This window comes from Cervus elaphus, chromosome 22 (assembly GCF_910594005.1).
Source record: "Cervus elaphus chromosome 22, mCerEla1.1, whole genome shotgun sequence".
Classification (NCBI taxonomy): domain Eukaryota; kingdom Metazoa; phylum Chordata; class Mammalia; order Artiodactyla; family Cervidae; genus Cervus; species Cervus elaphus.
This window is the reverse complement of record NC_057836.1, coordinates 3,581,790-3,603,853: the sequence shown is the minus strand read 5'-3', so window position 1 is coordinate 3,603,853 and position 22,064 is coordinate 3,581,790. Positions and strand designations below refer to the sequence as shown.

The window sequence follows — 22,064 nt, the reverse complement described above, 5'->3', positions numbered from 1 at the left end:
AGTTATTAACAGTGTGTCCACTGACCAAGTCTCACGTGCTGACATGATACAGGGGGTGGGGGGCATTGGGAGTGGGTGTTTGGGGACCCTCGCCCCCAGCAGACACCCCCAGGGCTGTGTGGACCTGACACCTGGCTGAATACCCCTTGAGTCTAGGACCCACTGGGCTCTGTGGTCATGAATCAGGCAAAGCCAGGCCTTGGGACTGTGGACTGAGCACACGCAACACTAAGCCGGCCACTGTCTTCAGGAGGCCCCGGCAGGCAGACGGAAGCCAGGAGCCCCTGGGTGGGTGGGCTCAACAAATCCTCCCATTGGAAGCTGAGCAAGACCCAGAGAGGCTGCTGGGGGACAGTTCGACCTAGTGCCCTCCTTCAAGCCCCTCTCTCCATCCACGCCTGCAGCCAGGGCCGCTCCTGGACTTCCAGTTCCAGTCAATAAATTCTTTTTCTGAAGCCAACTTGAGGCTGGTCTTCTGTTACTTGCAACCCCGAGGCTCGTGACCAGTATCTGAAGCTGGGATTTGCCTTGGGTCTGTCTGGCCCCATCTCTCTTCTCCAGTTAAGTAGGATCCTGAACAGATGATGGAACTCAGAAGGGAGCCGGTGGACGCTCAGGGAAGGTTGAGGGGGTGGGTATCCAGTACATCAGAAGTGAAGGGGACCGCAAAGAGCGAGGCTGAAGGCTGCAGAGGGAGCCCCTAAATACGAACTAGGTGTCAGGGTGGTCCAGGGGCATACACTAGGGTGTGTGGTCACCCAGAGTCACCGGGCGCTCCGCGGGCAGGGACCGGATTTTCTTACCCCCCAGAACGAACCCGCAGTGGTCTACAAAGCGGGTATACGCACCTACTTCCTACTATGGGATTTGGATCTTCATTTAAGGATGAAGATCCGGTGTCGGAACCATGTCCTACGCGACACGTAGCTGTCCTGATGCCGAGCCTACCCAGCGAACCCTAAGGCATCCAGCCCCGCGCGGCCCGGCTCTGGCCGGAAGTCTGGCACGCGCAGCGAGCCGAGGCAGTGCGCACGCGCGCCGCCCTCCTTTTCCTCCCCGCCCCTTGCGGCTCCGACTACAACCCCCAGGATGCACCGGGACCCGCGGTCTTTCAAACCGGCCAATCAACAGCCCTCAGCGCCTCCTGCGCGCCGCGTTTAAACATAAGGCGCAGGCGCGTCGGCCGGGTGTCGCAGCGGCTCTGGAGTAAGTGGGTTCCCGGGCGATTCGGGTGCGGCTGTGTGAGTGAGTGGCGGTCAGGGGTCTTCGGAGGGTGGGGTCGGGCCAGGTCGGGGGTTCGGGCCGGGGGCGGCGGGACACCCCTCGCGCACTCCGGCGAGGCTGAAGGAGGTCTTCTTTAAGCCGAAGACCCCTGGCGTGAAGCCCAGCCGGGGAGGTCTGGTTGTCCAGGTCCGGGGCCCCCGTTCGGGCCTGCCTCGGACGGCGCCGGCCCGGAGCCGAGCGGGCCGGGGCGGAGGGTCTTGGGCTGCGGCCGCGGTGGCCTCTGCCGGCCTCGCGGCCTCTCCCTGACCTAGTGGCCTCTGCCGGCCTCGCGGCCTCTCCCTGACCTAGTGGCCTCTGCCGGCCTCGCGGCCTCTCCCTGACTCGCCCTCTCTGCCCAGCCGGTGCTACAGCGGCGCGCACGGTGGGGGCTTCCCTGGGGGGCTGGAGGAACTCGGGCTCCGACACCCGCCCCGCTTCTGTCTCCTGCTCCTTGCTGTGACCTCTGACAACCCTGGCCGCGGAAGGAGGGGGCGGCAGCGACGTGCCTTCAGCCTGCCTGGCCCCCCTAAGAAGCGGAGATGGAGACTCCCAAGAAGGAAGGTACGTCCTAGTCTCCGCAGCGCTGTCGGCCCGGGGGTCTCAGGGAACACGCAGGTCGATTTAATGCTCCTGAGAGAACTCGCTCGTTTATTCAGTACTCATCCCGTTCTCTGCGCCCCGGTAAACTCCCTGTCTACCCGGAGTTTTTGCATTCCTCTAATTTGTTTCTTTTCCGGGTTTTCTACATTCCCTTTATCCCCCATTTGTGACTTTCCGCGGAGCAGGGATTCTTCTCCGTTCTGTATACTTCAGTGTCCGCAGGGCCTGACACAGTCCGTAGGCACTCAGGTCTGTGGAACTGATGCCTTATGGCTGGTTGCTGAGACTTGTCCAGCATCTTTGCCTGCACATCCGCGAGACGGCCTGGGCTGTAGCCTTGCTGTCTTGTTCCGTTCCTGTCTGCTGTGACTGTGGAAGTGAGAGCTCAGCCTCACAAAAGGAGTTAAGGGCCCTGCCCTCCTTTTCTGCTGAAGCGTGGGGACATCCTTTATATCCTTTGTCTTCATGACACGTGTGTGAGTCAGGGGACCCCGGTTTCTCCTTAACACCCCCATCCTGCACAGACAGCCCCAAGACTGCCAGGCGTCAGCGCGCTTCCCCGGGTCTAGAACAGCGTTTGCTGCTGCGCCCCGTCCTGCCCCCTCGCGTCGACGCCCTCCCTTTCCAGTCCCTTGCACGTGCAGCTGAGTCCCTGTTGCTGCTTCCTGAGGGCTTCATCTGTCCGTCACCCATCCTTTATATCTTTTATGTCTTTCTTGTCTGTTTGTCCATGCTCATCACTGATGTACGAATAGGTCCCGTTGTCTGACTTGTTGCTCCACACCCTCGCCACTGCTGTGGGCCTCATTTAGAGCCAGACTTCAGAGCAAGAACTTTCTCCGCTCCTTTCGCTGTTTTTTTCCACAACCTTCAACCCCTCCGAGCCCTCTCTGCCCTCTCACTTCACCCAGACTGCCTTTGTCCGTCACCGAGCACATCTGTGTTGTGAAATCCATGGTCATTTTTTTCTGTCCTTTCAGTGACTTTTGGCCTTTTCTCCTACAGGAAACTTGGCCAGCTTGGCTTCTTGCCTTTCCTTCTGCACACTCTGGCCGGTATATCTCCATCTTTTTGCAGGCTTCTCGTTCTGTCCCACCTTCCGAAGTTGAGCTCCCCAGGACCTGGTCTGGGGTCTCTTTGAATTCCCCCTCCCCTCCTACAGGTTCTCAGACAGTCCTTTAAATCCTTTCCCTTTAAATGGCTTTAAATCTTTCTGCTTTAAATGGCTTTAAATTCTTTCACCTTCTGGTGGTGCCCACGTTTTGTCTGGAGCACAGACTCTCCTCTGAGCTCTGGGCTTGTGCATGCACCTGGCTGGCTGGTGTCTTCACGTGAATGTCTCCCACCTCTTACACAGCAGGTCCCCCATTCTTGGCAGGTTCTTTGTCTTTTGTGAAAAGTGAAAATAAACTCAGTCACTCAGTCCTGTCCGACTCTTTGTGACCCCATGGATTGTACCCCACCAGGCTCCTCTGTCCATGGAATTCTCCAGGCAAGAATTCGGGAGTGGGTGGCTATTTTCTTCTCTGTTGTCTCTGTAATAGAAGTCAATTGCCTGTCCATTCACCCAGTTGAGAAAGTTGTAAAGCATTTGTTCAGTCATCAATTACTGTCATTTCCACCGTATATTTTGGATCCATCTACGTCTTTCCAGCTCCACCCAAATGCCACCACCTTGGTCTCAGCCATATTAATTTGCCTCCACCTACATGTATATTCTGCACTTTAGCCAATGTGTGCACTGTAATTTCAGTAGATACCACCTGCTTCTTTTCTAGCACATCCACCAGGGTAGCCTTTTAAAAACAAAAGTTAGAGTACAACAGTCTTCTGCTTAAAACCCTTTGGTAGGTCCCATTGCGCTCTGAATAATCCAAAAGCTTGCCATGGCTTGGACGCCACCCAGGATGTGACCTGACCTGCGTTTCCACCTCCTCCTGCCAGTGGCCTCAGAGGTGTCCCCACATCCCGGTGCCCCTCCCCGCACTGCCTTTCATGGTGTGTGCCCGCGAGGAACGCCTCGAAGAGGACGCAGCCCGTGTTTGCAGAGTGGATGAACGGGACGGCTCACCCAAGTCACCCTGAGCCTGTGGCGGAGCCTGGCGTAGAAGGCTTTTCCCCTGACTCCTGGCCCAGGATTCCTTTTCCCACAGCAGACGTTTGGAATTTTCTGGTAGTGACCCATGAAATTGACTTCCTAGGTTTTAGACACATTGAAAAGTGAGAAGTCCATCTCCTTCTCCTTTCTGTCCCTCCGCTGCCCAGTTACCACCTCCAGAGACCACCGATCTCCTTGGTCTCCTGGGTAGTCCAGACCTGACTTGTGCACGTGCAAGGTAGTACCTGTCAGTCCAGACCTCCTCTTCTATAGCATGTAGAACCCTGGGCGCCATCTTGGCTTTTGCCTCTAATTTATCTTGATGAGCTCTGTGTATCAATATAGGAAGTGTTACTGTTCTTCTCTGAGCCCAAGTCATGTTCCATTCCACTGTGGGGATGTGCTGTCCGTTTACCTGCCATCCGGGAACTCTAACTTAGCTAATGGCTGGTATCTTGCTGTTCCAAGTGCAGTAAACCGGTGGGGTCCTTGACAGCAGTAGGCGTCCCGTCAAGGTGTGTGCGTGTCTTTCTTGGTGGGTACTGTCAGGCTACCCTCTGCAGAGCTGCAGTAACTTACAAACCAAACTTTCAGATTTTTAACAATCATAGCAATGAAAACTGGAGTCCTGGGAATCTCTGAGTTTCTCGTTGCTCTTGTTTTTGAGTGTGACTGAACTGGTCATATGTTTCAGAACGTTTCATTTTATCTCCTGTGACTTCCCTCTGTTCATGTCCTTTGCCCGTTCTTCCTCACGTGTCAGCTGTTTGCCTGCAGTCTGTAGGAGTGCTCACCAGCAGCCCTTCATGATGTAAGCTGCGTGTGTTCCCTTCCCTGTCTGTTGTTCCTTCTAGCTTTGCTCGTGGTGGTTTTTGTCATGCAGAGATGTTAATGTTTAATATATTGGACTATCAACCTGTTGTTTTATGGCTTCCAGCTTGGTGTCAGACCTCCGCACTGCAGGCTATACAGGGATTTCCCCATGGTTTCTTGTTCTTTTGGACTTTCGCTTTTTTTAGTTAAGTCTTTGACCTTTGTGGGATTTGTCCTGGTATGGTCTGTGAGCTATGGATCAAACGTCAGATGCATGTATTTCTCCCTCTCAAAGGGTTGTCTAGTTTGTCTCAATACCATTTATTGAATAATGCATTTTCCTCTTTTACTTGCTATGTTACTTTTATGATATACTAAACTTCCTTTAGATCCATCTTGCATATTTCTTGTTAATTCATAGGTGTTTTGCATTTTTTGGTGCTATAGTAAATGAGGTCTTTTCTTCCATTATATCTTCTGTTCTTTTTAGATATGAAAGCTGTTGATTTGTTGTGTAATAATTTTGTCCTCAGATGTTTGCTTTTATTCTTTCACAATTTATAATAGTTTTCGGTTGATTTTCTTGATATTTCTTGTATGTAATCATAGCATCTGTCCATTGCAGCAGTTTTAACCGCCAAATTCTTTCCTTTTGTTCACTTGTTGGTTAATGTTGCTTAGTGTTGATTTAGGCAGACTTTTAACCACTGGGCCACCAGGGAATCCCCAGTTCATTGCATTTTGAGAAATATTTGCTAAGTGTCCAGACCTTGAGGTGGACTTTGGGGAGCTTGGGAGAGAACTAGACACTTACTGTTTTGGAGGAGCTTCCAGGCTAGTTGGGGCCACAGAAGGTCGAGACACTCTTAGAGGATGGGGATGCTAAGGCAGAGGTCAGGTCCGAAGCTGTGGGAGCCCTAGGGAGCCCTAACGGAGGCGGGCAGAGAGCGGTGGCCCCAGCCCAGTGGTGTGCTCGCCCAGAGGCGCCTGGGCTGGTAGGGCTGGCGAAGGCCCTGTGTACACAGGATGTCAGCAGCGGTTTGTGGTTTATCGTGATGGGCTCCAGGGAGAGGTGATGGACCTCAGGTGTGCATGGAGCCCCTACTGTGCCTGTGAGGAGCGTTAAATTGGCTTTTGAAAGGGGACTGGGTGTAGTCTGTAAATGGGGAGTTGGGGAGCTGAGGAGGTGGTCTTTTGAAAATGTTCTGTACCAGAAAAGGACTGACTAATCGAATGGCTCAGTGAGTGCATTTTAGATCATGTCTTTAGGACTTAAAAACAAGGACTTGGGCTTTGATGGCAGCTTAGCGAACACAGAATGGTTGATGCTATTTTTTTTTTTTAAAGGAAAAATTAAGATAAGCTAGAGCCCCTTGAGGAAATGTGATTATTACAATATTGATGTCACACTCGGAGAAGTGAAATTTGAGAAGAGTTTTGATTGCTGTGGAGACTGGTGATGTTTTCTCATTATCAGCCCACCCCTAAGGTAACGGCTGACTTTTTCCTCCCCAGACATTCTTCTGTTGGCTGATGAAAAGTTTGACTTCGACCTTTCGTTGTCTTCTTCAAGGTAAAAAAGATGAGTTTTCTCCCCTTGCCTTGGTGTAACCACATTCAGTCAAGTCTTTCATGTAAATGCTAGTGTTGTTAATAATCCTTTTCTTTTAAAATAGTGCCAATGAAGATGATGAAGTCTTTTTTGGACCTATTGGCCATAAAGAAAGATGTATTGCTGCCAGCTTAGAATTAAATAATCAAATTCCCCAAGAACCTCCTTTGCCAGCTTCTGAAAGACACTTCACCTGGAGTCCACTCACAGGGGAAAAGTTTGTGGAAGTTTATAAAGAAGCTCACCTACTGGCCTTCCAGATACAAAGCAATGGCAGAACCAAGGCGGTCCAGGCCGCCCAGCCCGAAGACCCTGGGAGCCAGGGAGTGGAAAGATTCATTCAGGAGTCAAAACTCAAAGTAAACCTCTTTGATAGAGAAAACGAAATGAAGAAAAGCCCCAAGTCACTTAAGCGGGAGACGTACTGCCTGTCGGACGGCCTCTGGAGGGCACCTCTGCTCCCGGGCACTCAGCCCACCTCCAGCACAACCCTGCCAGCCTCTCCTGCCCAGGCCAGCCGCCCCGAGACCTCGGGGATGCCACCTGCCTCGTGCCCTTCTCTGACAGCAGAGCCTAGTGCTGCTCAGCCTCCGAACCAGGCCGGGGCCCCGAAGAAGGTCGCCAGCAAGTTGCCGCCACCCCGAACCTCGTCCCTTCGAGGAAAGAGCCTTCACTCGGCCGTGGAGAAGGTAGCCCCCCCAGCCCCCCCAGCACTTTTATCTGGGGATCAGATGCTACCTTGCTTCCATGCCCTGTGGGTTTATGCCCTGGAACAGACCACTGTGGGGGGAACCTGGGAATGTCTTGCTCGGAGGGAGGGCTCTGAGGTGCAGGCGTGGGATGTTTAGAGGGAGCTATGTCCGTGGCATGGGGAGCCAGGTGGGGATGGCGTGGGCAGGGCTGCGTCCCTATTGTGGTGACTCAAGGACACCTCCTCTTCCATTCCGTTTGAGATTTTCCCTTTCGTTTTGTTACAGCACTGGACATTCCCCCTCGCCAACCCCCCCAACCCCCCGTTAGGGATTTTAGGTGCGTTAAGCAGCTTCTTCCCCAAATCCCGCTCCTGGATGGCCATGAGTCTCCCTCTGAACCGTGACTGTGTTTAGATTGTCTTCCTCCCAGATATGAGTGGAGGTGCTGCCCTGGGATGTGGTGGGGGACACGTGTGCCTTTGGGGTGCAGCCAGCCAGCTCCAGGAAGCTGGGGGTCCCAGTGCCTCATGGGTAGCAGGATGGGGTCAGGCTGCGGCCGCCTCCTGGGTTTGCCTCGCTGGCTCTGAGCTCAGGGCGGGGCGGTAGCCCAGGGGAGGCAAGGGAGCAGCCGCGAGCCTGCCCTGCGCCGTCCTCAGCTCCGCGGCCCTGGCCGCCAGCTTTGGCACTCCCAGCCACTTAGAGAGGAGCTTTGCTTTGCAGGGCTGTCAGCAGGGTTAGGTCAGTGCAAAACACCCAGCACAGGCAGAGAAAATCTGTTTCCCTCCGCAAGCACAGCTTCTGACCCCCACGACTTCCTGCTAGCAGAACCCAGAATTGAACCAGGCTGGACGGGGTCTGCACAGAGACCCTTCGAGGGGGCACGTGGCCTCTGCTTCCCCAGGGCTGAAGCTGTCATGTAGTCATGCAAATGCCTCTTCCCAGAGATCGTTTGGATGTACATTTCTGAAGTGACTTTTCCAGAATGAAAGCAGCGTGGGTCCATGTGCACCACTGAACTTGGGCCTGGATTTGTGTGTAACACGTAGACTCAGGGCTGGGTTGTGATGTGATCTCAGCTGTTCTGTGCTTAGTCATGTCCAACTCTTTGTGACCCCATGAACTGCAGATCACCAGGCTCCAGAATACTGGAGTGGGTTGCCATTTTCTTCTGCAGGGGATCTTCACGACCCAGGAATCAAACCAGGGTCTCCTGCATTGCAGGCAGATGATTTACCAACTGAGCTATGAGGAAAGCCCAGGATGGCTGTAGTGAGAATTAAAGAACAAAGTAAGTGTTGATGAGGACGTGGAGAAATTGCGTCCCCGTGCATTGCCCATAGGGCTGTGCAGTGGTGCAGCCGCAGTGGAAAAACAGTTGGGCAGTTCCTGGAAAAGTTAAACTCAGAATTATCACATGATCCAGCAATTCCACATGTTCCACTTGGGCATATTCCCAAGAAAATTGAAAACATATGTCCACACAGAAACCTGTGTAGCACTGTTGTAAGTAGCTTCATTCATAATAACCAAAAAGTAGAAATAATCGAGATGCCCACCAGCTGATGACTGGATAAGGGAAATGCAATTTGTCCATGCAGTTGGGATACTTTTGGCTGTGAAGAAATGCTGGACTGACACGTGGTAAACACGCGTGACCCTGGGGAACATGGTCAGGAAGAAGCCAGACGCGGAAGGTCCTATGTTGTACTGTCTCACTTACAGGAAGTGACTGTAGCAGGCGAGTTGTGTCATGCTCTGCAGACGGTGGATCCGTGGACACCTGGCTGGGAGGTGCAAGGAGCGCTGATGGCCAGGAGTTGCTTTTAGGGGCAACAAAAATGTTGTCAAGTGACGCTGTGGTGGTATTGTAAAAACCACTGAAGTGTACACTTTAAAATGGTGGACTTTAACTCATGTGAAGCATATCTCAGTATAAAAAATGATGTAAAAGAGAAAGAAGGTTATTGCTTTATGAGCTGCTTTTGCTTCTTACGAACTCTTCTTGGTATGAGGAGTTATTTATGGAAGCATGAATTACTTCTACGAATGCCCTTGTACCTAGAAGTGAGGAATTTATTCTTTGTTGGGCTCTGCTCGCTGATGAAAAATGCCCTCAGTACTAGATGAAGATTTATTGCAACTGAGCAGCTCGTCTGGTAGAGGGCATGACCATTTAATGAATGATTCCTTTCCGTGCGGCATTTTAAAATTTGTGTAACTAGATCCAGTTTCCTCATTATCACCCTTAAATAAGAATCCTGATTGAGGACTAGCCCTAGAGGAGTTCTCTCCTATTAATGGTCTGTCTCGGTATTATTTTACCCTGTTTTTAATGAGGAAGCAGGCTCCATCATCATTTTTTTCTGTGGTAATTTGGTGGAGGAAGTGAACCGCTATATTCTTTTCTCTCCTGTTGATGAATTGAGGACTGCATGTTGGGAAGATGGATGGTGCCTGCCCTCTAACTGAAGCCTTCGTGTGTCTCTACATTGTGAAAGACTAGACAGTTCTCACATTTCAATTTACAATTTTTCAGCCTGCGAGAGAGAAACCAGCTAGTCCTCCCGGGATGAAAATCCAAAATGAAAAGGGCGCCCACAGCAGCATGTCCCCGGACAAGCCCAGCACCGCCCGGGACGTCGCCAGCCTGCCAGCCAGTGGAAGCCACCTGGTCCCAGGCAAGCGGTCGCTCCCAGTTCCAAACAAGGTGGGTTGGCCGGGGCTGGGGCAGTGGGGATTGGCCTGTGAGCGCAGGGAGTAAGGGGCAGCTTTGAGGATGTGGGACGCGTCTGGACCAAAATCAAGGTTTGGGAGGTTGAAGACAGGATCCAGGAAGGGCAGCATGGTGAAATGCAGGGCACGCAGGCCTGGCACACGTGAGGGCCTGGCCACTGCCCCTGGGGAGCCGTGGGCACCGCGGAACGTCAGCCCCCTGACCCCTAGCCGACATCAGGGTGTCTGACCGCAGAGATGCCCCTGCTTCCCTCGCGGGGTTGGTGCGCCGAGGAGATGGGCTGTCAGTGCTTTGAAAACTACAACTCCTCGCAGGCGTGGAGGCGACCGTCCTTGTCTTTGCCGTTTGTTTCCCAGCGCTGAGCTCTGTGAGCTTGTGAAAGTGCCACGGCCCTGGTGGTACTTGCTAAGCTTGCCCACACTGGGCCCTGCAGCTGTCGACTGCACAAGCTGGGGTCCGGGCCCCACGCCCGCGGTCAGCAGGCTCCCAGTGCTCCTCACACAGGGAACCTGGCGGCCACGCCGGGGAGCACTGCTTGACCGTCCTCTGATTGGAGATGATAACTTGTAAACTGTTGAAAACCCCGACTTCTGCAGAAGGAAGTCTTGGGTGGGTAATGAAGTCTCTGTTTTAGTCCGGGCTGAAGAAGACCATGCTGAAACCACCTGGGTGTGCTGGTGGCCTGGCGGGAAGGTCCTCGTCGGGGTCTGTCTCGGGCCTGAGCTCCGCTTCTCCTGCGGCTGGCAGAGGTAAGGCCAGCCCTGAGCGCCTTGTTCCTGCCAGACTCCTCACAGAACGACTCAGCTCAGCCGCAGGTTCTGGAAGGCTTGCTGTGGTCTGGGGTGGGGAGACTGTTGAGGCCTCCATCCTCAAGGTGCCTGCCCTCCTCCTCCGAGAGGCAGTCAGGCGGGCGGTCTAGTTTCGGCTGAGTTACGCTGTCACAGATGGCTCTGTAGGTAAAGAGCCCGCCTGCCAGTGCAGGAGATGCCAGAGACGTGGGTTCGATCCTTCGGTTGGGAAGAGCCCCTGGAGAAGGAAATGGCAACCCACTCCAGCATTCTTGCCTGGGGAATCCCATGGACAGAGGAACCTGGCGGGCTGCAGTCCACGGGGTCGCTGAGTCAGACACGACTGAGCACAAGCCGTCACAAGGTGGGCATGCCCTCCTGGTGCCAGAGGACCCGGCATGACGCTGAGACCAGCCTCAGCCACTTGATCAAACATAGGTTTTTTTAAAAGTAGGGCTGTTCCAGATAGTGTAGGGCGTAGGAGCCGTAACTCTTGGGTGTTTGTTTAAATCTGCTCAAACCTGTTTGAATTCAGGTGACTTTGCTGTCTTTCCAAGCCAAGGGTGCCATCTACTGGTAGAGGGGAGAAACCCTAGGAGGCTGTGGGGAAGGCGCGCGGCCTCCTGCTCTCAAGGACTAAAACCTCTTCCAAGCAGATTTGCTGTGCAGGCTCTAAGCCGGGCAGGACAGCCTGCGTTTTGTACACAAACGTGAGACGTCTCTCCTCTGGAGCGAGGCTGGTCCGATCTGGAGTCCCGGCCGCCTGGGTGGTTAGGAGAGGTGAAGTTACGTCTGTACCTTTACAGACCGGGGGGGTGGCACCACCCTCGCAGTGTCCCTGTGGGCCTGAGAACCACATGATGCCCCAGCCCTGTGTCTGGCATGTGGCACGTGTTCAGGGAAACGAAGTTTTGTTACATTAGGCGCTGTGAATCCGGCTATGTTGGTTCAGGCATCAGCACCAGTTCTGTCTCTGATTTCTGATCCTGCCTCTGGGAAAGGTCGAGACAGGCTGGGGGGGGCCTTCCGGTGAGTGCGTGTTTCTCTGTTTTCCATGGCAAAAATCCCCAGGGTCAGCTCAGACAGTGTTGGGGGGAGAGTGTCGTGAGCCTTACACGCTGTATGACGTGGGCTGTGGTTTAGTCCTTCTCCTGAGTTTCTCTTTAAGAACCTTTCACCAGGTTGGCCTCCGTGCTGGCTATATTGGCAGCTGAGTATTTTCACCCAGCTCATTTAAATAGTGCTGGTGACTGACAGGACTCAGTCTCCCTGTGGCGGAAAGGAACTGACCAGTAAGGCACATCTGCTCTCCGTGTTGCCCTGCCCACACCCCTGATTGGCCGGATGCAGCATCTGACCAGACTGTCCGTCTTCACCTGCTCGGCTGGGATAGAGTTCTGCTGTCGACCTAGTCAGGAGAGGAGAGCTTCAGTTCATGCATCCTTATACATCTTGGCGATCATGTCTAGAATTAGCGCCTTAGATCACATGAGCAACCCGGGTTGTCCTGTGTTTGAAGATGTTGCTTGGCGCACATGCAGAATATTGTTCCTATGTCGTATTTTTTAATATGGAAATCAGCATGATAGAAATAAGTCGTTTTCCTTTCCACATTCTAAGGTAGATATGCTAAAGGTCGCGTATCTTGTGTGTGTGTGTTAAATAACTTCGTCATTTAAACACAGCATCAGCTTGAGTGACAACCAGATTTCCTGTCTCCTCTTCCAGCTAAACCAAGTGAACGTCCAGGCATCTCTGTGGACAGTGCCCGGTCAAGCTCCAGCCAGACGGGCAGAATGGGGCACGGCCTGCCACGGCCAACCCTGAAGGCGGGCCCCGGGGGCATGGCCAGCAGGCAAAGCCAGAGGCCAGGGGCTGCGGAGTGGCCTGCGGAGCAGCCCAGGGGGCCCCCCAGAGCAGCCCTCCCCCAGCCCCAGACCCCGGACCAGGGAGGCCCTGGGCCGCGCTCTCACTGTGGTTTGTCACAGTCTCCTGAAAGGGGCGAGACTGGAGGCACAGTGAGGCGCGGCTCCTGTCTGAACTCCAAGGCGAAGGCTGTGCCTGCCCCTGCGAATCAAATTAAAATTCCCGGGTTTTCTACTGGTAAGTCACAGATGAACTTTAACATGTTTTTAAAATAGTGGACAAGTTATGTTTACAGTTCAAATAATTATCAGTTTTGGTGATGGTGGTTGCTTTCATTTTTCATAAAGCATTTTATATGTCTTCTAATTTTTGTAGGTTTGGATAAGTTAGTGAATTTCTTAAATTACTCCCCTCTGTGTAAACACATCGTTGTTCCACGGCTGCTCTTAAGATTTTCTGCTGTTATTTTCAGGGTTTTGGTTACTAACATATTTTTGTATGGCTTTCTTTGTGTTTATCCTGCTTGGGCGTTCTTGAGCTCCTTTGTTCTGTGGGTTGATATTTTTAATTGGATCTGGGGAAGATGTGGCCGTTGTTTCTTCAGACATGTTTTCTTGCCCCGCCTCGGGTCCTGGGCCTCCAGGCGCTTGGGTCAGAGGCCTCCTCGTGTTGTCCTCTCTGTCACTCAGGCCCTGTCCCCCGCCTTCCTCTTGTGCTTCTGTTTGGCTCATTTCTATTGGCATCTCTCCACGTGCATGCGTCTTTTTCCCCCGCAGTGTGTCTAATCTGCTCGTAAGTCCATCCAGCTAAGTTTTCATTTCTGACCTTAGAGTCTCCCCTTTCATTGTCCTCATGGTGTGTGTTTTCCTGTGAATTCTTGAACACATCTATAATGGTTGCTCTAAAGTCTCTTTGTTCTGATTCTATCCTCTGTATCATTTTGGGCCTGTTTCTATTGACTAATTTTCCTCCTGGTTATGGTCACATTTTCCTGCTTCTTCACATGTCTAATGATTTTTTATTGTCCGTTAGACATCATAAATTTTCTGCATGTCTGGACTTGGTTGTCTTTCTTTAAGGAGTTGAACCTTGCTTTGACAGGCAGTTAGGTTTCAGGAGAACTCGATCCTTTCAAGGCTTCCTTTAGAGCTTTGATGGTGGGGGAGGGTCTCAGCCTTTACTCTCAGGATAGTTCAGCCCTGCCACTAAGGTGTGGCCCTTGCGAGCCCCGCCTGCCTGTGCCGTATGTCCTCGAGGTGTCCCCTCTGGCCGGCTGCTGGGCATGTTTCTGCCCTGTGACGAGGCGGTGGTCCCGGCGCTGACTGCGCAGCCGGGACTCGGGGTCCCTCTCGGGCTCCTAGAGCGCCTTCTCTCTCTGGTCCTCTCTTCTCTGACTCCCTCCTCTCCAGTCCTTTGCCGCTCCCAGTTCCAGCCTCCTCGGGCTCTCCACCGCTGCAGCGTCTGCCGGGGCCACTGGGCAGAAAGCCCCGCGTGGTGTGTGGCAGGTGCGGCATCGGGTCAAGGTGAGTTCATCTGAGGAACGTGCGTCATGCAGGAGGCTACCCAGTGCTGACGAAGGGCCAGGGTGGTTCTGGCCTCCTCTCTCAAGCACGTGCTGTCTAGCGGCTTCAGGATCTTGAAGTCGTCAGCTTTGCTGACCAATTCAGGGAGCTGTTAACACCGGAAAAGTTCACTGGAGTTCCTGCTCATGTGAGAATGAGCCGCTCTGGGCCTTCCCTGGTGCACAGGCTGAGACTCTGCGCTTCCACGGCAGGTGTTGCGGATTCAGTCTCTGCTCGGGCAGCCCCCCCCCCCCCCCCCCCGCCCCAGAGAAGGAATGAGCTGTGGGTTGAGTGTTGTCCATTGTACGGCAGTCTTACAGGTACGAGGGACATCATGGTAAGATAGCTTCTACTGATGGAACTTACATTTTTCTAGTAAAAGATAAGAAATGCAGTCAGATAAGTGTACTGTCAAATTGTAAGTATCAGTTCAGTCACTCAGTCCTGTCTGACTCTGCGACCCCGTGAACCGCAGCACGCCAGGCCTCCCTGTCCATCACCAACTCCCAGAATCTACTCAAATTCATGTCCATTGAGTTGGTGATGCCATCTAACCATCCCATCCTCTGTCGTCCCCTTCTCCTCCTGCCTTCAGTCTTTCCCAGCATCAGGGTCTTCAAATGAGTCAGCTATTCACATCAGGTGGCCGAAGTATTGGAGTTTCAGCTTCAATATCAGGCCTTCCGATGACCTGATCTCCGTTAGGATGGACTGGTTGGATCTCCTTGTGGTCCAAGGGACTCTCAAGGGTCTTCTCCAACACCACAGTTCAAAAGCATCAATTCTTCTGCGCTTAGCTTTCTTCACAGTCCAACTTTCACATCCATACCTGACTGCTGGAAAAACCATAGCCTTGACTAGACAGACCTTTGTTGGCAAAGTAATGTCTCTGCTTTTTAATATGCTGTCTAGGTTGGTCATAACTTTCCTTCCAAGGAGTAAGCATCTTTTAATTTTATGGCTGCAGTCACCATCTGCAGTGATTTTGGAGCCCATAAAAATAAAGTCTGACACTGCTTCCACTGTTTGCCCATCTATTTGCCATGAAGTGATGTGACTGGATGCCATGATCTTAGTTTTCTGAATGTTGAGCTTTAAGCCAACTTTTTCACTCTCCTCTTTCACTTTCATCAAGAGGCTCTTCACTTCCTCTTCACTTTTTGCCTTAAAGGTGGTGTCATTTGCATATCTGAGCTTATTGATATTCCTCCCGGCAATCTTGATTCCAGCTTGTGCTTAATGGCATGAATAAAAGAAGTTGGAAAACAGTTTAGGCAGGTTCTCTCAGCTTGTTGGTCAGTGCAGGCTCCCTCAGGAGGAGGCCTGAAACGTGTGGACTCGGTGTCTGAGAGGTAACCACGTGGAATGCTGCCAAGGACGTTGTGGGGCGTTTCATCATAGGGCGCCCAATAAAAAACCAGCAAAAGGCGGAAGCAGTTCTCAGCCCTCAAGGCGGGGTGGGAGGGTGCTGCAGGGTGGTGGGCTGTGTGCTGTTCTTAGACTCTCGATGCCAGAAACCCTGGGGGCCAGGCGGCCGTGTGGACTGGGGTGGGGACCCCAAGGGAGCCGGGCTCCGGTCGAGGTGTCTCAAGAAGTTGCAGGATGTGTAATACAGAGACAGAAGGCAAGCACCTCAGGAGACAGGTTGGAGGCGGGGTGGCTTTTACCCTGTGTTGTCTATTTTTGGTGCGGGAACCACTTTGATAAGATCAGCTTCTACAGGGAACAGGAGGTGGGGGGTGGGTATGAGCCTGTGCAGGCGGCTCTCTGAGATCCTGCTGTGAAGAGGCGCAGGGACGTGATGGGGGCAGGGAGTGGGCCCGGTGCACGGGGGCCAGTGCAGGCTGCTCTGAGATGGGGAGACCTGGCCTGGGCCTCTGCCGGTTCCTCGGGGACCCGGGCCATCTTCCCCTCTGCGGCTGTCATGGTCTCAGCCCGTGGCCTCCAAGACAGCAGGGTGCTGCCCAGGGCGTGGTACCTGAGCTTTGGCCCTGGGTGAGTCTGGGACTCGCTCCCGTGGACGGTGGCCCGGGGCTCAGTCCTCTGAGCCTGCTTGTCGTCACCCCATGACCAGGTGAGATCACACGGGGAAACGCTTGTCAGCCGCCAGACAGCAGGTAAATACCGTTGTGTCTTTTGATGACCCTGGGCCGTCCCAGTTCCAGAGAGCAGAGGCCACGGCAGGCTCCGTGGGGCCTGCCTGGAACCTTCGTCCGACCCCCCTTGTTAGCTCTGCTGCGGGGGCTCGTGGAGACCTGAGAGGGTCATCTGCTGAGGGCTCTGTCCCCATCTGGGGTCAGCCAGGCCGAGGGCAGCGGTGGGACCAGGGCTCTCCCTCTTCTGCACCCGCTGGTCCCGGGGTTGGTCCCCCCCACACTCTGGGGCCGCAGGTTTTCCCTGCCACTTGGGAGGACAGAGACGCTTAGAGGAGGCTGCCTGTGTGGTGAAGGTAGGTGCCCCCCGCTGCCTGACCACTCACTCGCTCTCGTCTCAGGTGAACCCCCGGACGGTGCGACGCCGAAGTCCTGTCGGGTGCAGAGGCCACAGTCCTGCATGTCGGTGGGGAGGTACTGAATCTGTCTGCTTCCTGTCTTCTTATGAGAACAAACTGCGTCCCTGGTAACCTCTGAGAGCGTGGCCTCTGACGTGTGGGACCCCCACAGCCTGGCCCCGCGGGCCCGGCCTGAGCCCCGTCTCCTGAGCCACTGTGGTGTCCTCGAGGTTGGCGGCAGCACAGACTCGCCCCCGGGGGCGGGATTGCTGGTTCTCAGCCTGCAGGTCTCCGGCCAGACCGCCCAGCCTCCTCGGAGGTTCTGCTCGGTCGGTCTGGTTGGAGCTGAGGGCCTGCAGGGTCTCAGGTGACTCCCATGTGCTGCGGCTGAAGACCGCTGGCCTGGCTCAGACTCGGGTTTGGGTCCCAGGGTTGCCGCTGCCTGGTCAGCATCTTGTGCGGCTTAGGGAAGGTTGCTGGCCTCATTTCCTCGTCTGCCCAGTGGGCGTGGAACCAGGAGAACAGTGAGAAAACGCACAGGCACGCGTGCACACACATGACACACACCCCACGCACGCGTGCACTCTGGGGTCCTTCACACAGAGGGCCTCCCCCCGAGGGGGCAGGCAGCTCCGTCCTCGCACCTGGCCCTTCCCAGCTCTGAGTGCTGTCACAGAGCAGGGACCCGGCCCCTCAGTCCTGTGTCTGTCAGCTGGGGGTGGGGTGCAGTGAGGTCCGGGGCAGGGGCCTGGTGCCAGTGCCGTGAGCAGGGTGGGAGTGCAGCCTCGGACCCCGCGGGCTGGGACGGGCAGCATGAGCCCTGGGGCCAGGGCCCTCCTCCCGGCTCTCCAGGCTCTGGGCCTGCCTCTGCTTGTCCGTGAACTTGGCAGGCACTTCCTGGGTTTGGGCCAGGCCTCCCCTCCCAGCACCAGCCACGCTGGGCCACCTCCCTGCCACGCACGTGGGGTCAGGGCGAAACCAGAGCGGACGGCCGCTGGCCGCCTCCCTGCGCCTTGGTTTTCTCGCCAGGCGGTAGGGAAGTATTCCCACCTGCCGGCGCTGCGCTGAAGGCCACGTTCGTTTGTATTTCTATTTTCGCTGGAGTCTGGCACCACCAGTGGTCTCAGTGAAGGATGTGGGGCAGGTTTCAGGAGCTTGCAGGGAGCGGCGGCCTGGTCACAGCGCCTCCTGCCCACACCCCTGCGGCAACTCTGCCTTTCAGTCGGTGCTGATGCAAGTTTGCTTTTAGATTCTTCTTGAACATGCACACTGTCACTGATAGATGACGTGTGTCTCCCAGCCTCCCACGGGCTCCTGTTGTGAGAGGTCTTAGACTTGTTTATCCTAAGACAGCAGTTTATTTTCTGCAGCCTCCCTTTATCGGCAGCAACGAGACAAAGCAGCAGTGAGGCAGGGTTGGTAGGCAGCGGAAGTCACAGTCGTCAGGATGGGAAGGGGAGGCGCATGGGGAAGCTGGCACCCGGCTCACTCGCCTATGCTCGCCCTGGTTCCAGGGCCTTAGACTCCGAGCAGGCGCACGCAGGGAAGCTGCGTGATCCTGCCGGCCCGCCCTGGGCCTGGACTCCCTCGTGGAAATAGGAATGCCGGCAAGAGGGGACTCGGAGCGCCCCACGAACTCCCACGAAATGTCTCCTGGTTCCGCCCCTAACGTGCAGCCGAGCCAGATCAGAACCTCAGATGGGCCATGGAGGAGCCACAGCCCGCCCCAGGGCCCCAGGGGCTGGTGCCCGTGCCGCGTGCCCCCCGCCACCCAGGGCTGCAGCGGGCTTCGCTGGCCTGAGCCTGTCACAGTAAAGCCACAGGTGTTCTACTGTTGGTGTGCGGCTGAGTCTTTAGTGTTTTGTTTTGGGTCATCTCTGCTGAAGGCTTTCCTCTCTCCAGGGTGGCCCACAGCACTCCCGTGAGGTGGTCCTCAGCCGCGCAGAGCCTTGTCAGCAGCTCGAGGACCCCCGTGAGCACGCGGCGCCTGTCGGCCCTGCCTACGCCTGCCGGCCGCCGGCTCTCCAGCCTCCCTCTGGCAACCCCCATACCCAGGCCCAGGCCCAGGCCTCTGGCTTCTCCCCTGCCTGCATCTGCTCGGCGACTCTCTTCTGAGCCCCAGAAAAAATCCACAGTGAGGTAAGAGTTAAAGGCTGCAGTCCATTCATCTCCAGTTCGTAAAACCTCAAGTGACGGTGTGCTGGGGGGTCCGCTCTCCACCAGATGCCGCTTCCGCTCCTGCTGCGGTCCTCCCGGGTCACAGGCAGACGAGAGCATCATGTGGAGCCTCCTGATGGATGCCCTCTTCTCTCTGCAGAACTGCGCCTGCCAGGGAAGGCGACGGCCAGCCTGCGTCCAGGCGCCCTGACTTGTCCCCTGACGGGAGCTGCTCACCTCCATCTGCTGTGCCGCAGGCACTGGACTTTTCTCCAGAAAAGAGTGATTTTACTTTTTCACAAAGTATCACTGCAGAAGTCGCCCTGGACCAAGCGCAGCCCCCTGAAGCCACAGCCCCCAGTGAGGTGAGGGGTGCAGGCAGGGCTGACAAGTGCGTTCCTGGGTCCCACAGGTGACTGAGGACGTCACCTGTGGCCTGGGGCCTGTGTTGTCAGCTGGGCCACGGCTGGGAGGCGGGAGGCCTTGGGACCTCCTCCCCTGGAGGAGACAGAAGCTTCATCTCCCTGTGTCTGACATCGGGGCGGCCGGGGTTCACACGGGAGGGTGGGAAGCCAGGACGGGGGTTCACAGGGGAGGGGTGGGAAGTCAGGATGGGGGTTCACGGGAGGGGTGGGAAGTCAAGATGGGGGTTCATGGGAGGGGGTGGGAAGTCAGGATGGGGGTTCGCAGGGGAGGGGTGGGAAGCAGAGATGGGGGTTCACAGGAGGGGTGGGAAGTCAGGATGGGGGTTCACAGAAGGGGTGGGAAGTCAGGATGGGGGTTCACAGGGGAGGGATGGGAAGCAGGGATGGGGGTTCATGGGAGGGGTGGGAAGTCGGGACGGGGGTTCACAGGGGAGGTGTGGGAAGTCGGGACCGGGGTTCACAGGGGAGGGGTGGGAAGTCGGGACGGGGGCTCAGGGGAGGTGTGGGAAGTCGGGACGGGGGTTCACGGGAGGGGTGGGAAGCAGGGACGGGGGTTCACGGGAAGGGTGGGAAGCAGGGATGGGGGTTCACAGGGGAGGGGCTTCCCATGGTGACCACTGGCAGGAGGGGGTGATGGGGTGGAGGCAGCAGGAGGGGATTCCTCGGTGCTCACACACCACAGCCCGGCCCACGAGGGCCGTCCCAGCCTCCTTCCTTAGGCCTGCAGACTGGCAGCCCCTGGGGCCTAGGCAGAACCCACCTGCTTTCCCCAGACAGCTGACAAAAGTTGCTGGGCTGGCCCTTCAGTCAAGTTTCTTGTCCAGGCTCTCCTCGTGGATGTCAAACTGGATCAACTCAGCCTCGCCGTGGAGGCTGTGGCCACAGCCCCGGACGACTGCCCGCTCATCGACTTCTGCAGGAGCCCCGAGGCGGCTGTGGCCCTGCCGTCGGGAAGTGGGCCCCTGGCCGACCTCCTGACAAACACCCCGGAGGCGCCCAGGAGGGCCGCAGCCAAGCCGCCCGACGAGGTGGGACAGGCGAGTGTCGCAGGGCCTGCTGGCCCTGGCCTCGGGTGGTCTCTGCTGGGTTTGAGGCTCAGGCACGTCACGGTGACCCGGAGAGTGGCCACTGGGGCTTCCGAGGGCCACATGGCTCGGCTCGCCTTAGCCTCAGCAGTGTGAGTGCCAAGGAGGCGTCTCACCTGGAGCTCTTCTGGGGCCACGGCCCCCAGCGCTTATTAGCAGGAGCAGAAATGCCAGAGGAACTCAGAGTTCTTCTGGGCGTGCCACTTTCTCCTCCAGCTGCTTAAACGTGGTGGTCAGGGTGCCTTTCCACTAGGCCCGAGCCAGGTTCACCCAGTAGTTTGGCCAGACCACGGGGAACTGGCCGCAGGCAACCCTGGCTTCAGAGGGCCAGTCCCTCGGGGGTCTGTGGGCCAGGAAGGGGGTGCGGACACTCCACTCACCTGTGTGGTTTTTCTCCTGCAGCTCATAGACTTGGCTTCCCCTCTGATCCTGCTGAGCCCCGGGGCTGACAAGGAGAACATGGAATCTCCGCTCCTCAAGTTCTGAGTGGAGTGAAACTCTGTGCACTTTACTCAGTTACAAGAACAGTCCTAAAGTGGTACTCAACTGTCAGAGATAAGTTTTAGAAGAATTTGTGTTGGAAAAGTTGTAAAACGAAACAAAAACCTAAGTGAAGTTACCGTGCCTGGAGCGGGCTGTGGTATTGGGGGGCGGTGTTTGGCCACCTAAGGTCACTGCAGGCCAATGGCCTCCGTCCTCCTGGCCCCGCTCCCGTCCTGGGTGCAGAGTGAAAAATGGGTACGTTCTGAACGAGTCTGGATTTTTTGCATATAAAATAGCAAGTGACCATCTTTAAAGTTAAGATTGTATGAAAAGTTAAATATTCTAGTTTAAGTTAAATGGTAAAGTAAATGAAAATGGATTAAACCACCTCTTGATGTTTAAGATTATCCTAATTTTCAGAGACAGATGGCTGTTTTTATTACTGATCAGTATGCACAATGTATATTATTTGAAATGTTAATTCTTTCTACCAAAGTGATTTTCACAATTTAGCATGAAGAAAAATTGGTTAAGTGCAGACCCCAGGCCCCAGTCCCCAGGTCCAGGGCAGCCTGTCATCTGCACATCAGTGGGCAGCCAGGTGGTCCCGAGGTGATGGTCCAGAGACCACACCTGAGGGGAGGGGAGGTGTGCGGGGGCGGGATGGAGGGGAGCACGCGGGAGGAGGCATGCTGGGGTGACGGGTGGTGTGCGGGGGACAGACTCCTGGGGTGCTGGAGCAGGAGCGCTCCTTGTGGAGGGGGTGGGGCCCCTGGGAGGCGCACTCCCGGCCTGCAGCTGTCCTGACTTGATCTTCCTTGAAAACGAGCGGGCCTGAAAGCCGCTAGTCTGTCCGGATAATCTCTCCAGTCACAGCAAACAGTAGGAATGCTGCTAAGTGGACTCACATAGGGCTCCCATCCAGGGCTCCCCCTGACCCCTCTGGGGGTGACCCGCTTCCGTGTCATCGTTTGGAAGGACGACCCCAGTGGATCAAGAGTAAAACGTGCGTCCTGGGTGGCGCTGCCGCACCTGAGGTAGAGCGCCGCAGGTGAGGGAGGGGCTGCTCGGAAGGTGGGGTTCCTGCCTGGGCTCGGCTGTCCCTGGAACCAGCGGCTACCTGGGAGGGCGGCCCCCCTGCATTCTGACCTAGAAGAGCCCTCGCCCCGGGAGCTCCCCCAGGCCAGTGGAGCCGAGCCCATGGGAGTCACGGCGGTCCTCTCCTCCGCCCTTGTCTCCATTCCGGTGGCCAGTGTGGTGTTAATCTACCACTAGGGTCCTCTGATGTCTGGTCTGGCTCCTCATTTCACAGGGGAAAACGAAAATCGGGTTGAATCCATTCACTGAATGTCTACGGAGATTCTCCTGTGGGCAGGGGTCACGGGGGTGCAAAGC

At 55.5% G+C, this 22,064-nt stretch overlaps 1 protein-coding gene across 4 annotated transcripts; it reads left to right on the top strand.

The window, feature by feature from the left end:
• The first annotated feature begins 1,083 nt into the window (after positions 1 to 1,083).
• GTSE1 (G2 and S-phase expressed 1) lies at positions 1,084 to 21,082 on the top strand. 4 transcript variants are annotated; one of them, XM_043881981.1, is made up of 12 exons: positions 1,084 to 1,206; positions 1,623 to 1,824; positions 6,290 to 6,347; positions 6,451 to 7,075; positions 9,615 to 9,785; positions 10,447 to 10,561; positions 12,329 to 12,703; positions 16,523 to 16,595; positions 18,422 to 18,658; positions 18,837 to 19,041; positions 19,926 to 20,138; positions 20,589 to 21,082. In XM_043881981.1, the coding sequence occupies exons 2-12, from the start codon at positions 1,803 to 1,805 to the stop codon at positions 20,670 to 20,672; spliced, it is 2,178 nt and encodes a 725-aa protein (XP_043737916.1). In that variant the 5' UTR covers positions 1,084 to 1,206; positions 1,623 to 1,802; the 3' UTR covers positions 20,673 to 21,082. The 4 variants fall into 4 exon arrangements, with proteins under 4 accessions (XP_043737916.1, XP_043737915.1, XP_043737914.1 ...); XM_043881980.1 differs by having other exon boundaries at positions 1,197 to 1,241; XM_043881979.1 differs by having other exon boundaries at positions 1,197 to 1,245.
• The last annotated feature ends 982 nt before the right edge of the window (positions 21,083 to 22,064 follow it).

Coding starts and splice junctions, on each gene's coding strand:
- GTSE1 (XM_043881981.1), top strand. CDS start 1,803: ATGGAGACTCCCAAGAAGGAAG. Junction 16,596..18,421: donor TCCTGCATGTCGGTGGGGAG/GTACTGAATCTG, acceptor TCCTCTCTCCAG/GGTGGCCCACAGCACTCCCG. Junction 19,042..19,925: donor AAGCCACAGCCCCCAGTGAG/GTGAGGGGTGCA, acceptor TTTCTTGTCCAG/GCTCTCCTCGTGGATGTCAA.